We start from the raw sequence: 22,953 nt of genomic DNA, 5'->3' as shown, positions 1-22,953 counted from the left end.
AAACGGGGGGGTCAGATGAAAGACTCCGGTCAGGGTCTTAGTGGGAAATTGTAGGACCCAGTGCTTCTGGAGCTTGACCCACACTGGGGACTACAAGGTCTGGCTATCTCCACCTCTCCTGCTTTCATTTTGACCCCTTCTGTCTCTCGTGAGCCCCCCCAACTTCATGTAAATGACATACTAAACCACTAGAGTACCCCTTAAACAGAACCGTATGAAAACAAAATGCCCAAGAAACCGAGATGCAAAAGCGTCACCCCGAGCCCCGCACCAGTGCCTGAAACTGAGCCGTTAACAAGTGAGACAGGACCACCAGGACAGAGATTTTGTGAACTGTGGTGCTTTATTGAAACAAAGGGAAGCAGGGGAGTTTACTTCTTCTTGGACACACCGACAGTGCGACCACGACGGCCGGTGGTCTTGGTGTGCTGACCGCGCACACGCAGACTGCAAGGAAAAGGAGAAGCGGGGACAGAGTTAAATCAGTCGTGTGTGTGTGAACAAGCCATAGTTCAGATAGAAAAATCCAAAGCTTTTCATGTACAAACTGGCTTCAAAACACACCAGAGGCCAGTTTGAGCTTATGTCAGTTACGGTTTTGTGGTAAACCTGAATAAAAGGCTTCATGCAGGAAACTGGGAGCCCAACTCAAGTTATCTGAGACCAGGGATGTAACTAGTGATTCATCTTTAATTATTGATTATCTGCTGATTTATCTTTTTGACTATGAAATATCAGAAGATGAAACATCCATCACAACCCCCCCAAAGCCCAAGTTAACCAATTCACATTCAAACAAGAAAGCTAGAAAATATTCACATTTGAGAAGCTGAATTTTGTCTTAAACATTTAAAACTATTATTAAAATTCTTACAGATCAATTTTCTGTCAATGGCTTCAGCTCCAACTTAAACAAGCTCAGATTTCTGCTGGTTTCAAGTTTTTCCAGGACAGGCTCTCTCTGCACCAGATCTTCTCTGTTTACCTGAAGTGTGATGTCGTCCTCTCTAGTTAGTTTCACTTGTGTCTTGACTGAGCAGCTTTACTGCCAAACCTCTCTCAAACACACACACACACAGACTCATGGAGAGGCTGCACACTTTAGGTGTCAGGTGTGTGTCATCTTACTTTTGGCATTCTTGTGAATCTTAAATTCCAGGCGCCATTCTGAAAATCAAACTATTTTGCCAAAATGGATTGGTACCAATGTAACAAACGGTGCAGACTCCGGTCAAGAAGACAGATCGATGCAGAGACTGGATGTTTGTCCTTCTCTTTGGACTCAGAATAAAACATGTCCAAACGGCAGACTGGATCAGATCTCTTACCCCCAGAAGTGCCTGAGACCCCGGTGAGCCCTGATCTTCTTCAGCCTCTCCAGATCTTCTCTCAGTTTGTTGTCCAGACCGTTGGCGAGGACCTGAAACGAGGAAAAAAAAAAAAAAAACAAGTCAGGCCCGTGTTTCTTCACATCAGGAAGAAAACACAAAAATGAAAACGTGACACAAAAGGATCTCCAAGCCTAGCTGTACAACCAGCTGCCGACATTAAAGCCCCGTCAAATGAAAAGTCCAGACAGGAGGCTCCCTCTGTCGTGCTGGGTGCTAATTCGAGACGTAACCAATCTAATACTCAGGTTTATAAATGGTCTTGATTTGTGTTTGGCCCAAGGTGGAGGTTCAGGTCTGCAGCTCATCGGCCGTGTCCCAAATCCACATCTCATACCAATTCGAAGCAGATTCCCGATGACGCCCGATTTCTCTTTTTTTCCTTCCTTTTTTTAAACGTGCTGTTGACGGACACTGTTTTACCAAAGTGCAGCTGATTCAGGATGGTGATCGAACAGTTACACCTCAAAAAAACTACACGTTTGGAAAAAACATTTTGTCGTCTTTATGTTGAACTGTCACTAGCATTGTACTTCAACGTTAGTTTGACTTTTTTCGGCTTCTGAAGGGGGCATGCCAGAAAAAGTCGGAGAACCACAGACATAAGGATTCAGACCCTTTACTCTGTGCTTAGCTGAAGCACCAGCGATTACAGCCTCGAGTCTTCTTGGCTTTGACACGACAAGCTCTGCACACCTGGATTTGGAGATTTTCCGCCCTTCCTCTCTGCAGATCCTCTCAAGCTCGGTCAGGCTGGATGGGGAGCGTCAGTGGACAGCCATTTTAAGGTCTCTCCGGAGATATTCGATTGGTTTTTAAGTCAGGGCTCTGGCTGGGATGCTCAAGGACATTAGAAGATTTGTCGAAAACCACTCCTGCGCTGTCTTGGCTGTGAACTTAGCGTCACAAAGCCCCTCACCATTCACCGTTGGTATGCTATTGGGCAGGTGATGAGCGATTCCTGGTTTCCTCCAGACATGATGCTCAGAATTGAGGCCAAACTTGGTTTCATCAGACCAGAGTCTTGTTTCTCACAGTCTGGAGCTCAGCTCTATGGCTGAATCATGGAGGCCACTGTTCTCCTGGGTACCTTCATTGCAGAACAACTTTTTTTTCAGCCTTCCCCAGATCTGTGCCTCAGTAAAATCCTGTCTCTGAGCTCTGCAGGCAGTTACTTGGACCTCGTGGCTTGGTTTTTGCTCTGATATGCGTTGTCATCTGTGAGACCTTATATAGAGGGGTGTGTTTTTTTTTTTAACCAAATCACGTCCAGTCAATTGAATTTACCACAGGTGGACTCCGGTCAAGTTGTAGAAACGTCTCAAAGATGATCAGGAAGGCACCTGAGCTACATTTCAAGTGTTATACCAAAGGGTCTGAATACTTATGTCCATGTGATATTTCAGTTTTTCTATTTAAATGAATTCTCTAAAATTCAGTTTTCACTTATTAGAGTATCGAGTGCAGATTGACGAGGGAAAAAATTAATCCAAACGATTTTAGCATCAGGCTGCAACGTAACAAAATGGGAAAAAGTGAATGCTCTGAAGACTGTGTACAGTCAACATGTAATGTGGAAGTGTGACTGCAGCCGGACCAGTGCTGGATTTGAAGATAACGAGATTTGGGGGTTTAAAAAAACAAACATTGAAGATATATCAGCTGACTGTTGTCCCTTAGAAATGTGGGGTTGTGTGTGTTTTGTTTTTTTTTAAAGAATTGTGACCAACACATAGTGAGCAGCAACTTTTCAGTGCGCTATGGACAAAGTCTGTCATGCCGGCACGTTTTCTAAAATACTCCAAACCTACTTTAGCATTTCCAGCTATTTACCCACTGACATATACACTTCACGCTTGTCGCTTACACCAATAAATCAGCCATAAGCTAATATCGGCCAATTATCGGTGTAGCTCTGAGACACAGATAGTGTGGCAAAGCAGCATTTTCCATAAAACCTGAATGGAAACTCTGCCTGGGAGACTTAACTCAGGGTACAAAATACTAAATTTATTCTGAATCAAACTAGCAAGATACAGTCGAAAGCTCCAGAACAGCTGCTAAATGGCCTCTGAGATTCTGTCAACTGTTGTTCCTAAGGTCAAGAATGAACTTTCAATATCAAATCTGTTTACACTCACGACTTACTTGATGAAACAGGAAGATGCTGTTTATCTAAGACTGACTAGACTACGGTTTGTTGTACACAACTAAAATAACATTGAAGTTCAACGAACCTGAATAAAAGCACGTGATGTTTTTGAGACTAAAGTTGCGTATTTGGATTTGTCTCAGTTTTAATGTAACGTACTGAGAGAAAAAAAAAAAAAAAAAAGAAAACTTAGTGGCAATAACTTTACATCGTTCTCATCATGATTTTTCTCCCAAACTTAAAGTTACTGAACAGAACCCCAGAGGGATTTGTTTAGGGACCCGGGTGCTGTATAGATCGTCACCTACCTGGCTGTATTTGCCGTCCTTGACGTCCTTCTGCCTGTTGAGGAACCAGTCAGGGATTTTGTACTGGCGAGGATTCTGCATGATGGTCACCACCCGCTCAACCTGAAAAAAAAAAAAGAACACAGCCGTTACTTTACAGGACATAAAATGTGCCAGCATCACGACTGGGAAGCACAATCTGATCACAACAGATAATTCCTTAAGGAACAGTAAACAGGGAATGTAGCCCTCATGTATTGGCACGCATTCAGGTTACAGAGGAAACCAGCAGCTGCTCTAAAAGATGATTGGCCAGCGATGTTTGCATCAGCAAAGCAAAAGTCATGGTAAATTTTGCTTTTTATTCATCAAAATCTAAAGTTCTGTATTGTGTATTTATCCATCATGTAAATGTCTTGTGATAGTCTGTGCAAACCCTCAACATTAATATATAAAACGGATACTGTAGCTGGGGATTCTGCACATGTAGAAGCAGCAACGTTTGAAGACCATGATGAGGAAAATAAGTGCGCGACAGTAGTGTAGAGTCTGTAGGCTTTAAACGTCAAAACTTCAGGTGAGATATGAATGGTTTTGTCATTCTGACACCACATGAAAAAAAAAAAAAAAAAAAAAAAAAAGAAAACTTAGTGGCAATAACTTTACATCGTTCTCATCATGATTTTTCTCCCAAACTTAAAGTTACTGAACAGAACCCCAGAGGGATTTGTTTAGGGACCCGGGTGCTGTATAGATCGTCACCTACCTGGCTGTATTTGCCGTCCTTGACGTCCTTCTGCCTGTTGAGGAACCAGTCAGGGATTTTGTACTGGCGAGGATTCTGCATGATGGTCACCACCCGCTCAACCTGAAAAAAAAAAGAACACAGCCGTTACTTTACAGGACATAAAATGTGCCAGCATCACGACTGGGAAGCACAATGTGATCACAACAGATAACTCCTTAAGGAACAGTAAACAGGGAATGTAGCCCTGATGTATTGGCACGCATTCAGGTTACAGAGGAAACCAGCAGCTGCTCTAAAAGATGATTGGCCAGCGATGTTTGCATCAGCAAAGCAAAAGTCATGGTAAATTTTGCTTTTTATTCATCAAAATCTAAAGTTCTGTATTGTGTATTTATCCATCATGTAAATGTCTTGTGATAGTCTGTGCAAACCCTCAACATTAATATATAAAACGGATACTGTAGCTGGGGATTCTGCACATGTAGAAGCAGCAACGTTTGAAGACCATGATGAGGAAAATAAGTGCGCGACAGTAGTGTAGAGTCTGTAGGCTTTAAACGTCAAAACTTCAGGTGAGATATGAATGGTTTTGTCATTCTGACACCACATGAAAAAAAAAAAAAAAAAAGGGTAACCCTCAGTGCAGTTTCCAGCAGTCAGCACCGACCGCGCTTCTTCCTGTACTGTTCAGTTTAACAGCTCTCTAGGCAGCCGCTGCACCTTTACTGTGAAGGTGAAACCAAATGATGCCATGTCCTGGTGGACGGGCAACGGCCATGTATAGAGGAAAAATACAGTTCTCCTTCAGATAACTGTCAAAGTACTGATTCAGTACCAGAACTCGTTCTCTGACTTGCGAAGCTGAGTCAAACACCGTTTCCCTGCCACTAAGATCCACCTAAGTAGATCCCTTTTTCTACAAGTCAATGATTTCTGCTGGTTGGAAAACTTTTCCAACTTTCTATAGTCTAACTGAAGTCCACATCAGCTATCTGTGGGGTTTTCGTTGCTGAGAAAGCCCTCTAAGGTCTCCCCGGTCACCTCACCTCCTCCTCAGTCAGCTCTCCCGCCCTCTTGTTGAGGTCGATGTCGGCCTTCCTCAGGACGACATGGGCGTAACGTCTGCCGACACCCTGAGACGAGACACGTGGGACATTAGCGTGACTGCGATGTGCAATCTTAAACTTTAGAAAACACGCGAGCAACAGGTAATCTCACATTTAAATAAGCAGCAAAAATACATCTATGCTTAAGCTCTACAAGTAAAGAAAATATCCCTTTAAGCTGCAGTAACGTGTGAAAACATCACATGAAGGGCGTATATTTTAGAGACGAGGTTACCTTGATGGCAGTGATGGCGAAGGCGATCTTCCTCCTACCATCAATGTTCGTGTTGAGAACACGTAGAATGTGCTGGAACTTCTCAGGGATGACCAGAGACTGAAGACGAAACAGAACACACATGTAGTCAGGGATGCGCGAGTCTCGACCAGCACTGCTACCGCTCACTATTAGATATGAGATCAGTCCCGGTGGCAGAGAGTTTACTGTATGTCGCGCTGTGCAGTTTGGGTCTAGGAAAATCCCGGTTCAGTCTGTGTCAGACTGTATCGGTTTCAAGTCTGTCAGATTGTGCAATGAATGAATGCGAATTCCTGGCAAATCGTAGCACTACGATTAAGCAGAATAAAGCAAATGGCAGCGGAGGAAGGTCATCAGCTCACGTCGACCATCTGCACCGCTGTAACATTTTGAAAATGCAGACAGGAGGAGGAGTCCATTTTATTTTACCCAGTCGTGTCCCGGGAAAAAATATGTCTGGGTACATTTCATAAACTTCATTCAAATACGGCACGTAGAAAGGTGGCTGGCGTATTTTGCGACATTCCATGTCGTATTCTGACTGGTCTTTCTGTAGCCGTGGGCCTTTACGGCGGCCACACAGTGAGGAATGTCAGTTTCGCCACCAAAGAGCAGTGAGATCCCGGACCACCGATTTAATCACTTTTTTCTCACGACTCAAAAATTGCACAGGGTAAAGGGGCCTTTAACCAATCCAGAGACCCGGGCTCTACGTGTTGCATTTATAGTTGCTACTATGGTGGCAAAGAATCCACTCATATCGTCTTCTGCAATTCATATTTAATCTAACATTACATGTGAAGTCTAAACGCATGTCTAACAGGGGGAAATGTGCTCTAGGTGCTGAAAAAAGACAGTAAGTGCATCGGCTCTCTGTCCTATCAACACCAGAGTTCTGCAAGGACGAGCCCAGATAAACGCTTCAACGTTACCACCTTTAATAGCCTCTCTGTTTCAGCTTGAGCAGACTGCCTGTTCTGCAACGCTTGATTATCAGATCAGTGGTTAATGCGGGAACAATGCTTGAAAGTTGTGGGCTCTGTGTTCAAGTGTGGTATCGGTGCATCTGCAGCCCACTTGAAAAGCTCCGGTCAGAACAACTTCACCAGCTTTTCGGCCTCAGTTAAACCTGCAGCACACCGAGACAAATGGAGTTCACCAAACCGCAACACAAAGCGACCCTGCACTTGAATTAACCCGGCTACCGCGCTTTTACACCGGTGTAACGTCCACCGACTGAGCCCAAAATGCTGAAGCCTGTCCGCCAGGAGAGGCTAAAGCTGGTTAGCTTTTCGGGCTAACTGCCTACATTAATAAAGGCGTAATAAGCTTATAAGCGGCGCCGATGACATATTTAGCACCGTCGGGTAACGGCTCTGCTTTAAAAAGGGAATATCTGCGCTGAAGCCACGTAAACCGAACAGAAATTAACGGGATCGTTCGCTACATTCAGTTCGTTCCCGCACTTCAGCGCTGACATTACACTGTCTAAATATACATCCATCCTACCACCAATTTACCAACAATTCAAAGGCAACCCGCTCACAAGAGATATATAACATTCGCCATAGTCCGAAAAGTAATAAATGACCGAGATTAATGTAGGATGACGACGGATTTCAGAACTATTCAAGGTTGATAGAAAACGTTCTCACCATCTTGGAAGTAGGTTCCGTGCAAAGAGGAAGCTGCACCGATCTCGCGAGGGTTTGAACCTACGCGCGAACGGAAATCAGTCCATCATTCTCAAACTGGCCGACTAGTGAGATGTTGACCGTTTGCCGAAAGCAAAGACATATATTTATGTTAAGTTGTAAAGATATCAGAATGAATTGCAAATGTTTGGATGCATATTGTTCGTGTTTATGTATTTCACGCAATGTATATTCATATTAATATCTTGTTCGGTTCGCAAACACGGGGACGCTTCTTCCGTTTTCGGGGACGACGATGCGTGGGGACTTTACATTTGTAGTTTTTTTGGACGTTAGCGAAAATTCGCCGCAATGGCGGAGGGAGCCGCAGCTGCGGTTGGAGCTGGTCTCGATGTAAACACAGCTGGAAACCCGACAGAAGTCGCTATGGCGTATTTACAAGACGAGGTGACATTTATTTGTGCCCTTTTTTATTTGTTGCTGGCGTGAAAAACTACAACATTTCAAGGCGATAATTCAGCTCTTGTATCACGATGGCGTTTACAGCAGGATTTCTATCACGGAACTGTAACGTTAGTTTTAGCAAACTGCGGAGTATCTAGCTAGATGAACAGTCAGATTAATCTGCAGTAGCTGCTATGGATGAAAAGGTTGAGATAGGAAGCACAGTCTGTGTGTTTTGACGAGGATTCACGATGCTGCTTGAAGCTAATTTAGCTGTTAGCATCCTGTTAAAACACTGACAAGCTCAGTAATTTCCTGAATGAATGCAGTGTCATTAATGTGGGATCAATTAGGCGTTAATCGACTAGCCAGTTGACAGAAAATGTGTTTTATTAATGAATTAATCGTTAAAGTCATTCATCAGGCAGAAATGCCAAATATTATCCGGTTCCAGCTTCATAAACGCGAATATTCGTTAACGACGAAAATTGAATATCTTTGGCAGTGAAGTGTTAATCAGACATCACCTTGGGCTCTGGGAACACATTTATGACTAAACAATCACCTGATAAATCAATCAATCAATCAACCATGAAAATAAGAAAAGATAATATAACGCTTTATCAATTCACAGGGGGAAATTAGATTTTACAGCAGCCCAAGAAGAAAGAGCTCATGTGTACAGTAGGTACAAAAGGAAGGAGCTAGCATAAGATTAAAACATATAAAAATGGGGGAGACTACCCAGAAATCTAGATTAAATTAGTTTTGAATCTCTATTATGATCCAAAAGAATTTAACAGTAAGTAAAGAAAAGAAATTGTACAACAAATCGAAATAAACAGGTAAGAGAAAGGTAACAATGTGGAGTTGTATAATATAATAACAGATATACAACCATAACCACAGGATAATAGAATATATAGTAATAGATATCGGTATGGCATAATATATAAAAAGTGGACTTTATAACAGATACTGTATGTGGCAAGGTAACCAAAGTGACAAGCAGTAGTCAAAGTGACAAAGTGAAGCACATATGTACATATAGGAAATATACTGTGTAATGGAATAGGATAACAACAACTATAGGACAATAGAATACACTAGTATATAGGAATGATATAGGGTGACACAACATGTATTACAGTAAGAGAGTGTATAGTGTTATAGCTCAGCAATGTATAAAAATGACACGTAATAATATCTATAATATCAACAACACAATATTATTGTAATAATAGTGCTGCTAGCAGCAACCCTTTACTTAGTGTGTTAAAGATAGACCCACCACGTAAGACAAAGTAGTTGTCTGAAATAGTTGTTTGTGTGTGATTCCGTGTCTTTTCTCCAGAAGACTGATGGAGACATCGCTAACCTCAACCTGGGAGAACTGGACCTCACCACTGATGAATACATCTTGGATGAAGTGGACAGTAAGACAACGTTTGTCGTTAATCTCATCCTGAGATCAGGGTACAGAGGGACACAGATGAATGAAGCTATCTTGTTGGCTGGACAATATAAATATGAATATTTTAATTTATATATATATCATTATTATTATATATATGTGCAGTACCTTCCAGGGTTGAAAAAGATCATCTGTACAGCAAACACTAGGACTTAACCTTGGAAAAGTTTTGGTTGCCTCACACAGATACTGAAAGAAAAAAAAAGCTCAATGCATTTTTACAGTTATATCCAGATGGTATAAAACCTCCTGCATGAGGGACACTCTAAGTTTTAGCTCATCAGTCAAAGTTTTGTTGGCGTTAAAGAGAAGCTGCTGCCTGGTAAAGAAAATCTGTTCCTCTCTGTCTCCTGCAGTTCACATCCAGGCCAATCTGGAAGATGACCTTGTGAAGGAGGCGCTTAAAACGGTGAGAATGTCGCTATACATAACGCTGATGTTTGACTGAGCAGTTTGTAATACAGAATTTAACGGGGGGTCTGGGAGAGTGGTGGAAGCATTTTTAACATATCACCTGTCATCACCTGAACTACATTTGAGGGAGTGCTGGTAAGATTATGACTGTGATTGTATGAGGGTTTCGATTTGGTTTTTTACCTCTTTTGCCCAGGTTGCAGTGCCAGGGGACATACTGTTTTACATTGGTTTAATGGAAAGGGGTGCAAGTCTGAAAAGCCGTCTGTAAAAAGATAAAGAGTTTACACGCTCGGCACCTGTTGTTGAATTTGTACAACTTTTCAACGCGACTCTGTCGTTATTATCTCAATAAATCGTTCATTTTAGTGCGATTCAGTAAGAAGAGAAAACATTCTCACCTCCTGGATCCTTGAAAATAAACGAAATGATATTGGATGAAGCTGCTGTGTCTTTGCTGTAAGCCAGGGCCAATCATGTTTTCCTCAGCTTTTCGTACCACTGCGACTGTAGTGTCGATGTTACGAGGATGGTCTCCCCTCCTGTCTGTTTTCAGGGTGTTGACCTCAGGCAGTACTCCAAACAGGTGGAGGCAGAGCTGCAGAGGATCGAACAGGCCTCCATCAAAGACTGTATCCTTATAATGTTATATGATGTTACAACACACTAGATGGAATCATTTTAATGAGGTTTGGCCTTTTCTCCGCTGGTTTGCTGGAGCACTACTGCCTTTTTAGAGCAAACAGAGTAGAGTACTCGAATTACATTTTTCTCTGCAGATTGATACAAGTTGTAATGGGCAATATCTCTCTTTAAAAAGAACTCTGTTCATATAATTGTTGTATACTTACCAGATTGTGCAGGCAGATTTTTTTTATATGTACATATTTTTGCCTTTTATCTAGGGGTAGGGCATCTAATGCAACTGTCAAAAATACAGACGAAATAGAATGAACATACTATGCTCTTTTCTTTAAACCACTTAACTAAAACATGTATAAAAACTCTAACATGTTTTGCACCTGCAAAGCCCAACACATACAAAAAACTGCATGTATTTATCAGCTGACACACCATATTTGGCTGGATATTGATATGAGTTTTACAAAAAAATATTGGTTTCGTTCCAATGAAGTCGTTAAATACAATGATTGTGTGAGAACATTCAACTTCTGTGATAATGTGAGGTTAGTGCTCATTTAGGCTTTTATTTTATCTTCAAACAAGTGTTATTTTCTTTTGGGGGGAGGGCTCAAAACTGTGTCTCTCTTATTTTCCTGACCCGTCATCTGTCAGACATCAAGGAGAGTCAGAACATCGCTCTTCTGCACAACCAGATCACCGCCTGCGACTCCATACTGGAGGTAAGTAAGACTCCTTCGCCCTGATCCCACAGTCGTCTGCGTGACGAGGTCAGCGCGTGTCGGACGGGGAGTCGGACACAGAATGGAAGACGAGGACGTCTGCTTTTTATTTTGCTTTGCCAGCTCAGTTTTCTCTACACAAGATTTAAGTCCGAAAACATCCACTGAGAACAAATCCAGCCCGGTCAGATAACACACCAGACAGTCAACAGTTAGATGATAACGTAACTCACTGGCTGTCCAGACATCCTTAAGGAATTACCAGCTCCCAAAATGAAGCATGATATTGTAGCTGCATTCCCTCTGTTAATTTAGAAGCCGATTACAGACTTGAGGTCACATTTGACGTTTCGAGAACAGCCGCCATGATTTTTCAGTCTTAAAATTGAAAGCAAAGACCAAAGACAACTTGTTGTCTGCACTTTGTCTTTTTTCTGTCTTTGCTCCCACTTCATCATCTGCTTTTCCCACTACTTATCAGTCTTCACTTTGTGGTATTCAAAGTCTGTGGTTCTTGTTTTTTCCCCTAAAAAGATTCACTCAAACTTCTTGTTATTAAAGCACGGAAGACAGAGCTCTGCCCCCCCTCCTTCAGTCAGGGAGGGAAACTTTTGAAGACAACCGGACAGTTGTTTTCTGTCTGTCCATTCATCCTTTCAGCGTATGGAGGGCATGTTGAGCGGCTTCCAGAGCGACCTGTCGTCCATCAGCAGTGAGATCCAGACTCTGCAGCAGCAGTCGGTCAGCATGAACGTGCGGCTGAAGAACAGGCAGGCCGTACGCAGCCACCTCAGCCAGCTGGTGGACGAGCTGGTGGTGCCCGGAGCCATGATCTCGTAAGTGGGATGCAGAGAATCACGGCTCAGAGCTGTTACTGCAGTTAAATGTACTGTATAAGTGTGAAGGAGTGCGGTGTTTGTCTGACGACGTGCCGTGTCGTCACAGCACCATCCTGGACAGTCCCGTGACGGAGCAGGAGTTTCTGGAGCAGCTCCACGAGCTCAACAACAAGATCAACTTTGCCAAAGAGCTGAGCTTCAGAGAGACACTGGCCTGCTCCGACATCCAGGACATCGTCGACCGCCTCAAACTCAAGGTGAGACACAGGGAGAGCGAGGAGGTGTCACTCCTCACGCCGTGACTCTTTGCCTCCTCCACATCCATTAAAATCAACTTGGGTTTTCTGCCTCTAAATCCGTCTCTGCTGATGTTGCTGATGCTGATTGCCATGTTTTCCTCACCTCAGGCGGTATCAAAGATCAGAGAGTTCATTCTTCAGAAGATCTACTCCTTCAAGAAGCCAATGACCAACTACCAGATACCACAGAACACTCTGCTGAAATACAGGTGAGCACATCCCTACCTGCCTGTTGGGCTTTAGAGATATTTGAGGCTGTAAAAATGATGTACGTGTCGGCTCCTTTTCTTCATTTAAGCGACAAAATGACAAAGTCCCAGGAAATGATTCCAAGTTTGTTTAAACTACATTTTTTTTTTTTGGGACATCTTATGACATTAAAGACCTTACGATATTTAAGTTGCCTTTAAGGCTCATACTTTAAATTTGTCCTCAAATTATCATATTTTTTAAGTTTCTGCTATGACATTACATTAGATTTCTTAGGAACTGTAAGAGAACACAGATGTAGGTTTGTGCCAGTGAGAATAGAGGATATTATTATCAAAAGCCTTTATAGTATAAAAAAGAGAACATTTGGAGTTGTAAATAGCACTCAGCAAAGCTGTCAACATTCGTACCCTGAACATTTAAAGGTCCACTTCAAACTGAAAAAGTAGACCACTGTCCTTTGCTCATCTTGCCGTAGATTTTTCTACCAGTTCCTTTTGGCCAATGAGAGGACAGTTGCGAAAGAGATCCGAGACGAGTACGTGGACACGATGAGCAAAATTTACTACAGTTACTTCAAGTCGTACAGCGGCCGGCTGCTCAAAGTGCAGGTCAGTGGATGGACACAGGAAAGGACACGTTCATGATGTCTGTGAGCTCATTTCTGTCTCATCCAACGGGATTTACATGACATGTCACAGTCTCTGCGGGAGCTCCTCGTTTCCGTCGCAGCACCTGCTTAAGCTCCACAGACGTGTCTCAGTAGTCATGTTTGTCTCTGTCAGGATTTAAGGGAGTAGGTTCTTGACATGTGATATAATATTGGTCTGTCCTGTCTGCAGTATGAGGAGGTGGCAGACAAAGATGACCTGATGGGGGTAGAAGACACGGCCAAGAAAGATATCCTTTAAATTGTGTGTGTGTGTGTGTGTTGTCTGCATTTCACGGTCTAATGTGCACGCCAACACACACACAAGCTGTGTCCGAAAATTAAAGCGCACTCATCAACATACATTAGCACAAAAGCCTTTTTACACGGGTTGTTTTGGAATCAAATATCCACATAAAACTGGTTTGTGGGGTTCACACCTTAGACAGTTTTATTGTGATGGTATCCAGATTTCCAAAGCAAATCAGGAATGTAAAACCTCAGGCAGCTGTTTTCAGCAAACAAGCTTTGATAAATTCCCTGTACACAAGATTTCACAAGCAACAATTAACAATATTAATACTACCAATAATAATAATCATGATATAATCATAACTATAATATCCACAAACTTTTCCTCTGGCCGTCAACCACATCTCACTGTTTTCAGCAGAAAGTGGACGTTGAGTTATGATTAAGTGGAGATTATTTCATTTCTGTGTCAAGAATAACTTTCGTGCTCCATTATTATTAGTATTATATATATATTTTTGGTTTTATAGCATTTTTCAAGTAATTAGCACAAAGTCTTTTCCAGGGGTTAAAATAAAAACTCAGAAACATGATAGAATACTATTACAACACTGATTTAGACACAGGCCACAAAAAATAATTCAATTGAATCTCAGAAAAATAAAGTAAAAACCGTGAAAAACTCTTATAAACCTGACGCATATATTAAACAGAAATTCATTGTTAAACATGAGACAGCTGTTTTTTACAAACAGTGATAAATGTTGTGGTCAGACAAATTCATCTCGTGATCCTTGATGAGGGTCCCACCCCCCAGGTTGGATACCAGAGACTTAGACATCCTCTTTGAGATGAAAAAGGTCTTATTTTCCAACATGTTGCTGATCTCCGCCGAAAAAAAGACAGATTTGTCCACAACATTCACCGCATTTGTAAGTTTGAGAGACCCCGCGCTAAGCGCGAACTCAGTCACCGCAGACAAACGATAGACTGTGAAAATGGTTTTGAAATATGGACGTGAGGCGTTGAGCAGGCAAAGTGCCAGGCCATCCTGCCGAAAAACAAACCCGGCTCCTCTCCAAGAGACACTGACACGCAGAGCTGGCAGAGGATTAAAGTAAATGTTAGCAACTGAGTGAAAAGACACGCCTCAATCTCTGATGCACAGGCATGTGAGGACATTCAGTACATGTTTGTAGGTGTGGCAGCTCAGCGTACAGTACATGCTTAACTAGTTAATGTGGGTGTGTCAGACGCACATACCGACAGAAGCACACACAGATCAATTAGATGAAGGCAGTAATCATGTCATTAACACAAACCGAAATTTAAAGGACATGTAGAGATCCTCGACTCCCTGCTGCAGGTTTCTTCTCCAAACCGTCTCTGAAGAGCAGGAACACCATCTTCACTCTGGGCCAGAGGGGGGCAATACTGAGTCCTGCTGAGCTGGAGGGGCCGATCCTGGTTCCACATACAGCTCAGAGAGGAGACAGCAGGGTGAGATGTGACAAATATCCACCAGCCCAACACACGCAGGCCAGTTCTGCCCTTTGGGTTCAAGTCCAAGGTTTAAGTCCTCTTCCTTTTCTGGTTAAGTTGTCATTGTTTAAAAAAAGACCAAACCCACCTTTACTTCGGGATGGGATTTAAACGACAGGAGCAGCTGCCAGTTCACACAAAAAACAATAGGTAATTGTGACTGCAATTATTGCTGGGGTGGGGATGAGAAATGACACACATCTGCTCCAGACGGGATTAAAATCACTGCCCGGGGCAGGTAATGTGGAAATCACCCCGACTCCCCTACATACAGAAATCCAGTGCCTGCTCTCACACCTGGAGTTTGGTCCATCTGCTCCAGACCACTGGGAAAAAAAGATGTGTTGTTGTATTTTAGATCTGGTCTGGTTTGTGTTCACACTAAAACATCAGCAGCAGCCAGGAGGGGAAATCATAGTCAAGTGACTGACACCTGTTTATGCAGGTTTAAAAGCTTCCAATGTGTTTGTTTATGTTCTGCGGTGTGTCATGGAGGAACAGCTGATTATGGGCATTATTACTGTTATTACGCTGCAACTCGACCGCATGTTGTGAAACACGAGTAGAACAGGAGAGAAGAACAGGCTTCTTGCACAGCAGTACTACTGTGGGATCACTGTGTCACTGGGTGAAAAAATCATTTTGACCGTCTGCGAGGGTTCAGGTGACAGAACGGTTGCCAAATAATTTGCACAAACACATAGATTATGCCGATTGATTACAGGGTTGCTTCCTGAACAGTTCACAATCAAGAAATCAGTGTATTCAGGGTGAAAAATACTCACAAACACACGCGCAGGAGCTTCATCCGACGCGATCCGCTCCCATCTTCCAACATGCACTGAGGAAACAAACTGTCGATCGACACTGACATCTTGTGGTAATTTGCCACATATTTAGCAGAAACCTAAAATGAAACCCTTTCAAACTCTGAACCAATAAACTAATCACTGGGTTAGTTTGCAGAAAATATTATTAACTGAATTCTTACATTTCTCTCTTTCTCCATCCCTTGTATTTCTCCTCCAGTATCCCTATGAGACGCTGTTTCGCAGTCAACACTACGCTCTGCTGGACAACGGCTGCAGAGAATACCTCTTCCTGTCAGACTTCTTCATGGTGGCAGGAAACTCTGCCCTCGACCTCTTCAACAGCATCATGGGAAAAACTCTTGGCATGTTAGTGGTACGGACAAGGCACCTTCTCCACTCGGCGTCGCGGTCTGTCAAAGAGATTTCTCTTGATTTCTGCTTGTTATGTTCAGAAGAGAAGAGACTCGCTTCTTGTAATTTTCCGGCAGAAAAAGGTCAACTTCAGCTCTGTGCCTTAAAAAGGTTTTTGTTTAGGTAGGTACAGAGAGAGAGAGAGAGAAGGAATAATTCATTAAAGCCAAATCTCAGAAACAAGGTAAGGACATTCAAGGCGGCACATGAAGAAAAAGAAAGAAGGCAGCGAGCATTAAACAAAAAAGAGAAATAAAACCTGGACCGGCCTCCAAGCCTAAATCTGTACCGTACTAGGGCGAGGGATTGGAGTATAAGCATATTTGAAGCCTTTTTAGAATTCGACAAAGTATATTAAACCACTGCATGTATTAATGTTAAATTAAGATATCGAATACAGGCTAAAGTTAGAAAAGTTTACTGGTTTAGATCAAGAAATATCTGACCAATGAAAAAAGTAAACAGGATTAAGGCTCGGACAAAACGTTCGATGCCAACTTTCCACGATTTTTGATATTCGGGCCTACAGGGACATTTTTCCAAATTTCTTTTTCGGTGCTCAGAAGGTACTGAGGCTCAACACCCAGCTCAGCCCTCTGCTGTACAGTGAAGTTTCAGGTGATACCGTTCTACGTTGGCAGGGCAGGTATAGTAGCTAGTGTATATCAGCACTATAGAGACGCCACCTTTGGGTACGGCTGAAACCGTAACTCAGATGATGCATTTACTGTCTAGAACGGCAGTTTTGTAAAGATGAAGACCTTGTCGGGATGGTTCCCTCTGACTAAACACTGGTCACGATAATCAGTCATATTTTATTACTGAGTCCCGTTCTCTGTGTCTGTTCCTGCAGAAGAGTATGACCGCCTATGTGTCCGACTGCTACGACAGCATCGCCGTCTTCCTGTGTATCCACATCATCCTGAGGTTCAGAGCCATCACCGCCAAGAGGAACATCCCCGCCCTCGACAAGTCAGTGTCCCATTAGTGACCCCGTCGTGGGGGGGGGGGGCTACAAGTGTGTTTTTACAAAAGAAAGAAAAGAGTTAGTTCCTCGTGATAGATGAGTATTTTTGAGCTCCAGCATTTACTGTGAACCAGTCTCAGTGCCTCCGAGGTCACAGTTTCACCCCCCAGCAGTAAAGATAGCTCTTCCCACCCAGGAGGAGCTGCTCTGAAAATCCTGCTCAGACGATGCAGAGCAAGAGGCGCATTCTTAAAGTGCGTGAAACGGTTTTGAGAAAGGGAAAATAATTTAATTCACGAACGTGTCCTTTTACTGGATGAGATATAGAGAAACCCGAGTCCTACCTGAAGGTCTGTGCTGCCACTTTTTAATGATCTGGATTAGGACGATGTCGAAGATCACATTCAAGCCATGCGTCCTCACCTGTGTGTCAGGTACTGGGAGGCGGTGTTGGAGCTGCTGTGGCCGAGGTTCGAACTGATTCTGGAGATGAACATCCACAGCATCAGAAACACCGACCCTCAGAAACTGGGAGTGCTGGACACCAGACCACACTACGTAGGTCCACACACTCCCATTTATATATAGGGAGGACACACGCACGCACATCACCAGACAGGAGTGTGTCCGACAGCGACCCGAGTGTGTGTTTGTTGATTTCAGATCACTCGTCGTTACGCAGAGTTCTCGTCAGCCATCGTCAGCATCAACCAGACATTTCCCAACGAGAGAACCAACGCTCTGCTGGGACAGCTGCAGGTAACACACACACACACACACATTGACATAATGTACTCCCCATTCACCTCATCCCTAGTAAGTGAACTGGCCTCTTTTCATGACATTTTCACAGTAAACAAACGTCTCCTCACTAGTAGCTGTTGTTTGGACTTATCTTGTAATAAAATCTATTGTCTGATTCTCAAATGACCAGACCGGCAGTCGTGCTGTACCAGACTCGTAAAATACATGTTTGAAATGGTTTTATAACCTGGGAAGGATCTTGATCTCTCTCACAAACTAAACCTGTTGTATTCGACATTTGTTTTCCAGGTTGAGGTGGAAAACTTTGTGCTGAAGATGGCGGCAGAGTTTCCCTCCAGAAGGGACCAGCTCATCTTCCTCATCAACAACTACGACATGATGCTCGGCGTCCTCATGGTGAGCTTCAGAACCTGCCTGTCCGTGTCCTGTTTTTGTTGTTATCAAGTTTAGTTAAGGACAAAAAGTATGACCAAGCATCTCATTTATTCCTTTTTTAAATTTTTTTTCCTTTTAAATTAATTACTTTTTTTACTCCTGTTCTTATGCAGACATTTTGATCTCAAGTCTCATCAAACCTGCCTGAGTGGGAAATTAAAATAACAATCTACTACTCTCTACTACTGCTCTTGGTGTGACGGATCTGTTTTGTTTTTCCCTTGTTTGTCCAGGAGAGGGCAGCAGATGACAGTAAAGAGGTGGAAGGTTTCCAACAGCTGCTCCTGGCCAGAACACAGGTGAACATCCCAGAGGTGTTATGTGAAATCTCACGTCCCGTTACACTCTTTTCTCGTCCTTTCTTTTTTATTTTGCATCTAAATTGTATGTCATTAATGGTAGCTATGAAACAGAAAACTAGAAAGCGGTTAAAACCGGTTAAAACAGTGAAGTGAAAGTTGGAAGTGGATATGGATATCAGGTAAATAGCATGGAAGGGACCATCGGAGTGAGGAAAATGCAGACATACTTTCCTTTTATTATTCATTTTATTTTGACTACGGGTCACTTCTAGAACACCCCCATTTTTCCCGTTGTAGTTTAACGTCTCAGTGTTTCTGAAATTAAAGGATAGAACAAATAAACCTTTCGGAGATTTTTAAAAACCTTGAATCTTCTTGTTGAACCGAATTCAGTCTAAATTCCTGACTCATCCAGTGGCTGAACTCACTGCTGATGTTCTTTCTACAGTGGAAATCAACCATTGCTCAGAAAGTTGGTCTGAAGACTTTTTCATCCCGAACCAGCTCCGTGGGGTTCAGGTCTGGAGACCGTGCTGGTCTTCCCTCATGTGAAATCGCCGTCTGGTTCTGTGTTTCTGATGCTTTGGGTCGTTACCAAACTAGACCAACTAGTCTGTCTTCCTCTGTCACTTGCCCTTTTCTCTCCATTCTGATAGTAATTACGGAGCAGTGTTGCCCTAATAAAGCCTCAGAGTAACACACTTTGTTTCAACGCCGCCTTTGTACGCGCGGAGGGTTTGGAAGTCATCAACCACACGGGGGGACCTGCAGTTACTGTCTGCATCAACTTCAAGGCTTCTTTTTACTGTCACTGCTGCAGGAAAAAGCAGGGAGTGAACCAGTTTTCTTAATCCCTGAAAAAGGCCTGTTTACTAAGAAGTTTATAGGATTTCTCAGTTTTTGGTGACCTGAATTTTTTTTTTTTTTTTTTGGTCACCTCAGGCAGTTTAACACCCGTCTTTGTACCATTAGATCGGACTTAAGCTGCTTAAATTTCAGTAAAAACTAGAAAACTGGGTGTGGAAGTAGATGAAAGTGATCAAACTACCTTTTAAAAAAAGGGGGGGTGGGGGTTAAATGAACTAAATTTAAGTCTAAAATCGTGTCTGTCGTTAATGTTTGCAAATGTGAATAAAACCGATGACCCTAACTGTGCTGTTTTTTGTCCTCCCCCCTTCAGGAGTTTATCGAGGAGATTTTGTCTCCTCCCTTTGGAGGGATGATCGCCTTCGTGAAGGAGGCCGAGGCGCTGATGGAGAAAGGGCAGCTGGACCGGCTGAAGAATGAGGAAGGTAGGAAGAGGAGAGAAGTTTATGACGAAATATTTTCTCTTTCTGACTTGAATGTTCTTTCTTCATTTACACTTTATTTTCTGGAACAATCTGAAGTGTTAAAATATCATTAAACAGAATTTATAATAGATATTTAAAGAACAGTGGAAAGAGGATATATGGAATAAGCCAAAGCTTGAAAATGAAGGAGACTGGTTCTGAGATCCAGGGCCGGATTAACCTCCCAAGGGGCCCCTATTGTTGTTCTTGATTGTCTGTCAAACGACGAGCAGTTTCACTCGGGACATTTTATACACTGAACAAACCACTCATTCTTAAACATGAGCTTTGGGATGAGGGGGTAGAGAGGATCAGACGCTGTTCCTCTAATGGCCTAGACTCCAGCTCGTACAGTTTTAGGTCGTGTGTGGAGAACTGGCTTACGAGAGATTTGGTTTCCCGTCTTGGATGCGGATGAAGCGTTTGTCTCTGTCGGTGTCTCTCCTGCAGCTCGGATCACTCAGCTGGTTCGGGGCTTTTCCGGCACGTGGAAGCAGTCGGTGGAGTCGATGAGTCAGGACGTGATGAGGTCTTTCACCAACTTCAAAAACGGAACCAGCATCATACAGGTGAGACGACAGACAACGGGTGTCAGTCTTGACTCCGTGTAGCAGCACAACTGACGCACTACAGAGGCTGCTACCGCGGCCGTCATCAGCGGTGATGTGCTGCCAGCAGCGCCCAGGGGTGTGTGGACGCCAGCGTCTACCGTTTGAAACAAGGGAAACAAGTTGCTCATGAACTTAAATGAACCTCTATGATTACAACTGAGTCCACCGCGTAAACATTGAAGCCCATTTAAAGTTATTTAAAGACCTTTTCTCTCCCCCGAAAACTAATTTACTGTCATAGCAATGGGAAGCAGTAGCAGCAAGTGCACTGTAAAACAAAAGTTAAGTCTAATTTTAGAATTACTATTTTTTTTTTCTGTTTTTGTGTTGTTGTTTTTTTTAATCTAAATTTTGAGGGGGTCCACTGTATAAGCCTGCACCTTTTTAAAGTCTCCTGTCTGGCCCGTTTCACGTCTTTATTTTATTTTTTAAAATTTTTTCTATCAATGACAAACAGTTGTGTGTCTCTGTGCTGACGCAGCCGTACGCAGGTTTTCCAGGCTCAGCTAGGGGCCGGCTTTCGGGACACTTTATGAGCTGAAACCAGAACGTTTGGGAACTTCGCTGAATCAGTTATTGAAGGATTCCTTTACATTGTCATGGACTAGTGACCGTGACCTGGGTTTTGTAGAGAGGATTTCATTAGAAGAGTGTTGTCAATACAGATGTCAGTTGGATATTCATACTGATACGGTGTTTGGCCAAGAGGAAGTGAGTGATGCAATAAGTGATAAAGCAACACGTTCTCTTCCTGCTGCAGGGCGCTCTGACCCAGCTAATCCAGTACTACCACGGCTTCCACAAGATCCTGAACCAGCCCACGTTCCGCAGCCTGGCGGTCCGCTCCGAGCTCATCAACCTGCACCACCTCATGGTCGAGGTCAAGAAGCACAAACCCAACTTCTAACGGGACGGGGTGTTCTTTCGTCTGCGGGGTAAACGGTCCGCTTCAATACAAACCAGAAACATGAGCACGATACATGAAAGCGTCCGGGGTCTGGAGGTGTGGATTCCCTCCAGTTTCCTCCTCATGCCTTTCAGCTGAAGAGCGTGAGTCATACTGTAAATGTCGGAAAGCACTAACAAAGCCAAACCAGACTCGCTCTCCATTTTCCCCCCGGCTGAAGAACAAGTGGCCGATAGATCAGTGAGGACAGATGAGGCGGTTTCCTCGCTGGGTCTGAGCGGAAGTGTTTCTTTTATTTTTCCATTTGAATCCTATGTCACTCTTGACTGTAAAGAAACCTGCAGACGATCGATCTGACATTTCAGTCCTCAGACCATCGTCAGGTGAAGTTCACATACATGACCGAAATGCGCTAATAAAGCGAGTGATCGAGGGTGTGCGGGATTCTTTGGTTTCTTTACAGCCAACAACTAAACTTTATGGTTTGCAAGAACTTGAACTCGTGACCAAACGTCTAAAGTGCTCAAATGTGTTGAGAGAGAAAAGAAAATAATTAGAATTCAACCAGTTCTTCATAACAAGTAACATAAATTAAACTAAATCCACGTTAAAGTTGAAATCATCAAAAAAAAACAGAATTTATTTAAAAAAAAGGAACAGGAGTAAAAAGAAATCATAACAAAAGAATCAATTTTTCCTCTTTAATGCTGATGATTAGTATTTATATTTAATTATTGGAACAAAAGCAAAACTCACTTTCAAAAAACCAATCTTCAGGATGCAAATTTGGACTTTTATATTGAAACACTGAGCAGGCACATTTATACTTTTTCTTTTGTCTTTGTTTTGTATTTAAAGTCAGACTGTGGGACTTTTACTAAACGGCGGCCGCTTGGATAAAGAGTTGAACTGACTACGAATGAATTCAACTTTTCATTTGTATGTGGAAGAAGGTGTTATTTCCTTTTTCAGAAGGTGCTTTTTATTTCAGTAAATTAAATCATACATTTGTAAAAATTGGATTTCTAACGCTGCACTAGTAGGAGAGCAGCTCTTGCGAACACATTACTCGTTTTTTTTGGTTTTTTTCGTTCATCTGTGTTGCAGCTTCAGCAGCTGAGACCGTTAAAGGATAAAGCTGGTGATATTCTACATTTTTCCTGTTGTCATCAAATCTCTAAATCTTTAAGAGAAGCCTCATTAATTTTCCTAAAACAGTTGCTGACTCTTTAGTTTTTAACCAAACAAGCAGGAGGAAACATGGAGTGCATTCGTTGGGGACTATTTCCAGCAGCGGCGGATTAGTCCACGTTTGGTGCTGCAGTGAGTATTT

At 42.8% G+C, this 22,953-nt stretch overlaps 2 protein-coding genes across 3 annotated transcripts; one reads left to right on the top strand and one right to left on the bottom strand.

The window, feature by feature from the left end:
- Positions 1–320: 320 nt before the first annotated feature.
- rps18 (ribosomal protein S18) lies at positions 321–7,718 on the bottom strand. The gene is made up of 6 exons (XM_040121151.1): positions 7,593–7,718; positions 5,917–6,015; positions 5,622–5,708; positions 4,594–4,695; positions 1,329–1,420; positions 321–447 (listed from the first exon to the last, which is right to left on the bottom strand). The coding sequence occupies exons 1-6, from the start codon at positions 7,593–7,595 to the stop codon at positions 372–374; spliced, it is 459 nt and encodes a 152-aa protein (XP_039977085.1). The 5' UTR covers positions 7,596–7,718; the 3' UTR covers positions 321–371.
- On the top strand, positions 7,703–22,273 carry vps52 (VPS52 subunit of GARP complex). Of its 2 annotated transcripts, none has more exons than XM_040121131.1 (20): positions 7,703–8,039; positions 9,394–9,472; positions 9,867–9,919; positions 10,481–10,556; positions 11,221–11,288; positions 11,949–12,124; positions 12,234–12,384; positions 12,535–12,635; positions 13,115–13,247; positions 13,479–13,536; positions 14,904–15,037; positions 16,109–16,264; positions 17,156–17,274; positions 17,704–17,827; positions 17,933–18,028; positions 18,323–18,430; positions 18,703–18,768; positions 19,952–20,063; positions 20,553–20,671; positions 21,474–22,273. In XM_040121131.1, exons 1-20 carry the CDS (start codon positions 7,944–7,946, stop codon positions 21,618–21,620), a joined length of 2,172 nt encoding a protein of 723 aa, XP_039977065.1. In that variant the 5' UTR covers positions 7,703–7,943; the 3' UTR covers positions 21,621–22,273. The 2 variants fall into 2 exon arrangements, with proteins under 2 accessions (XP_039977065.1, XP_039977064.1); XM_040121130.1 differs by having other exon boundaries at positions 9,391–9,472.
- Positions 22,274–22,953: the final 680 nt, after the last annotated feature.

The sequence above is a fragment of the Xiphias gladius genome, chromosome 24, assembly GCF_016859285.1.
Source record: "Xiphias gladius isolate SHS-SW01 ecotype Sanya breed wild chromosome 24, ASM1685928v1, whole genome shotgun sequence".
In the NCBI taxonomy this organism is placed as follows: Eukaryota; Metazoa; Chordata; class Actinopteri; order Istiophoriformes; family Xiphiidae; genus Xiphias; species Xiphias gladius.
This window is presented reverse-complemented; position numbering and strand designations above follow the sequence as displayed.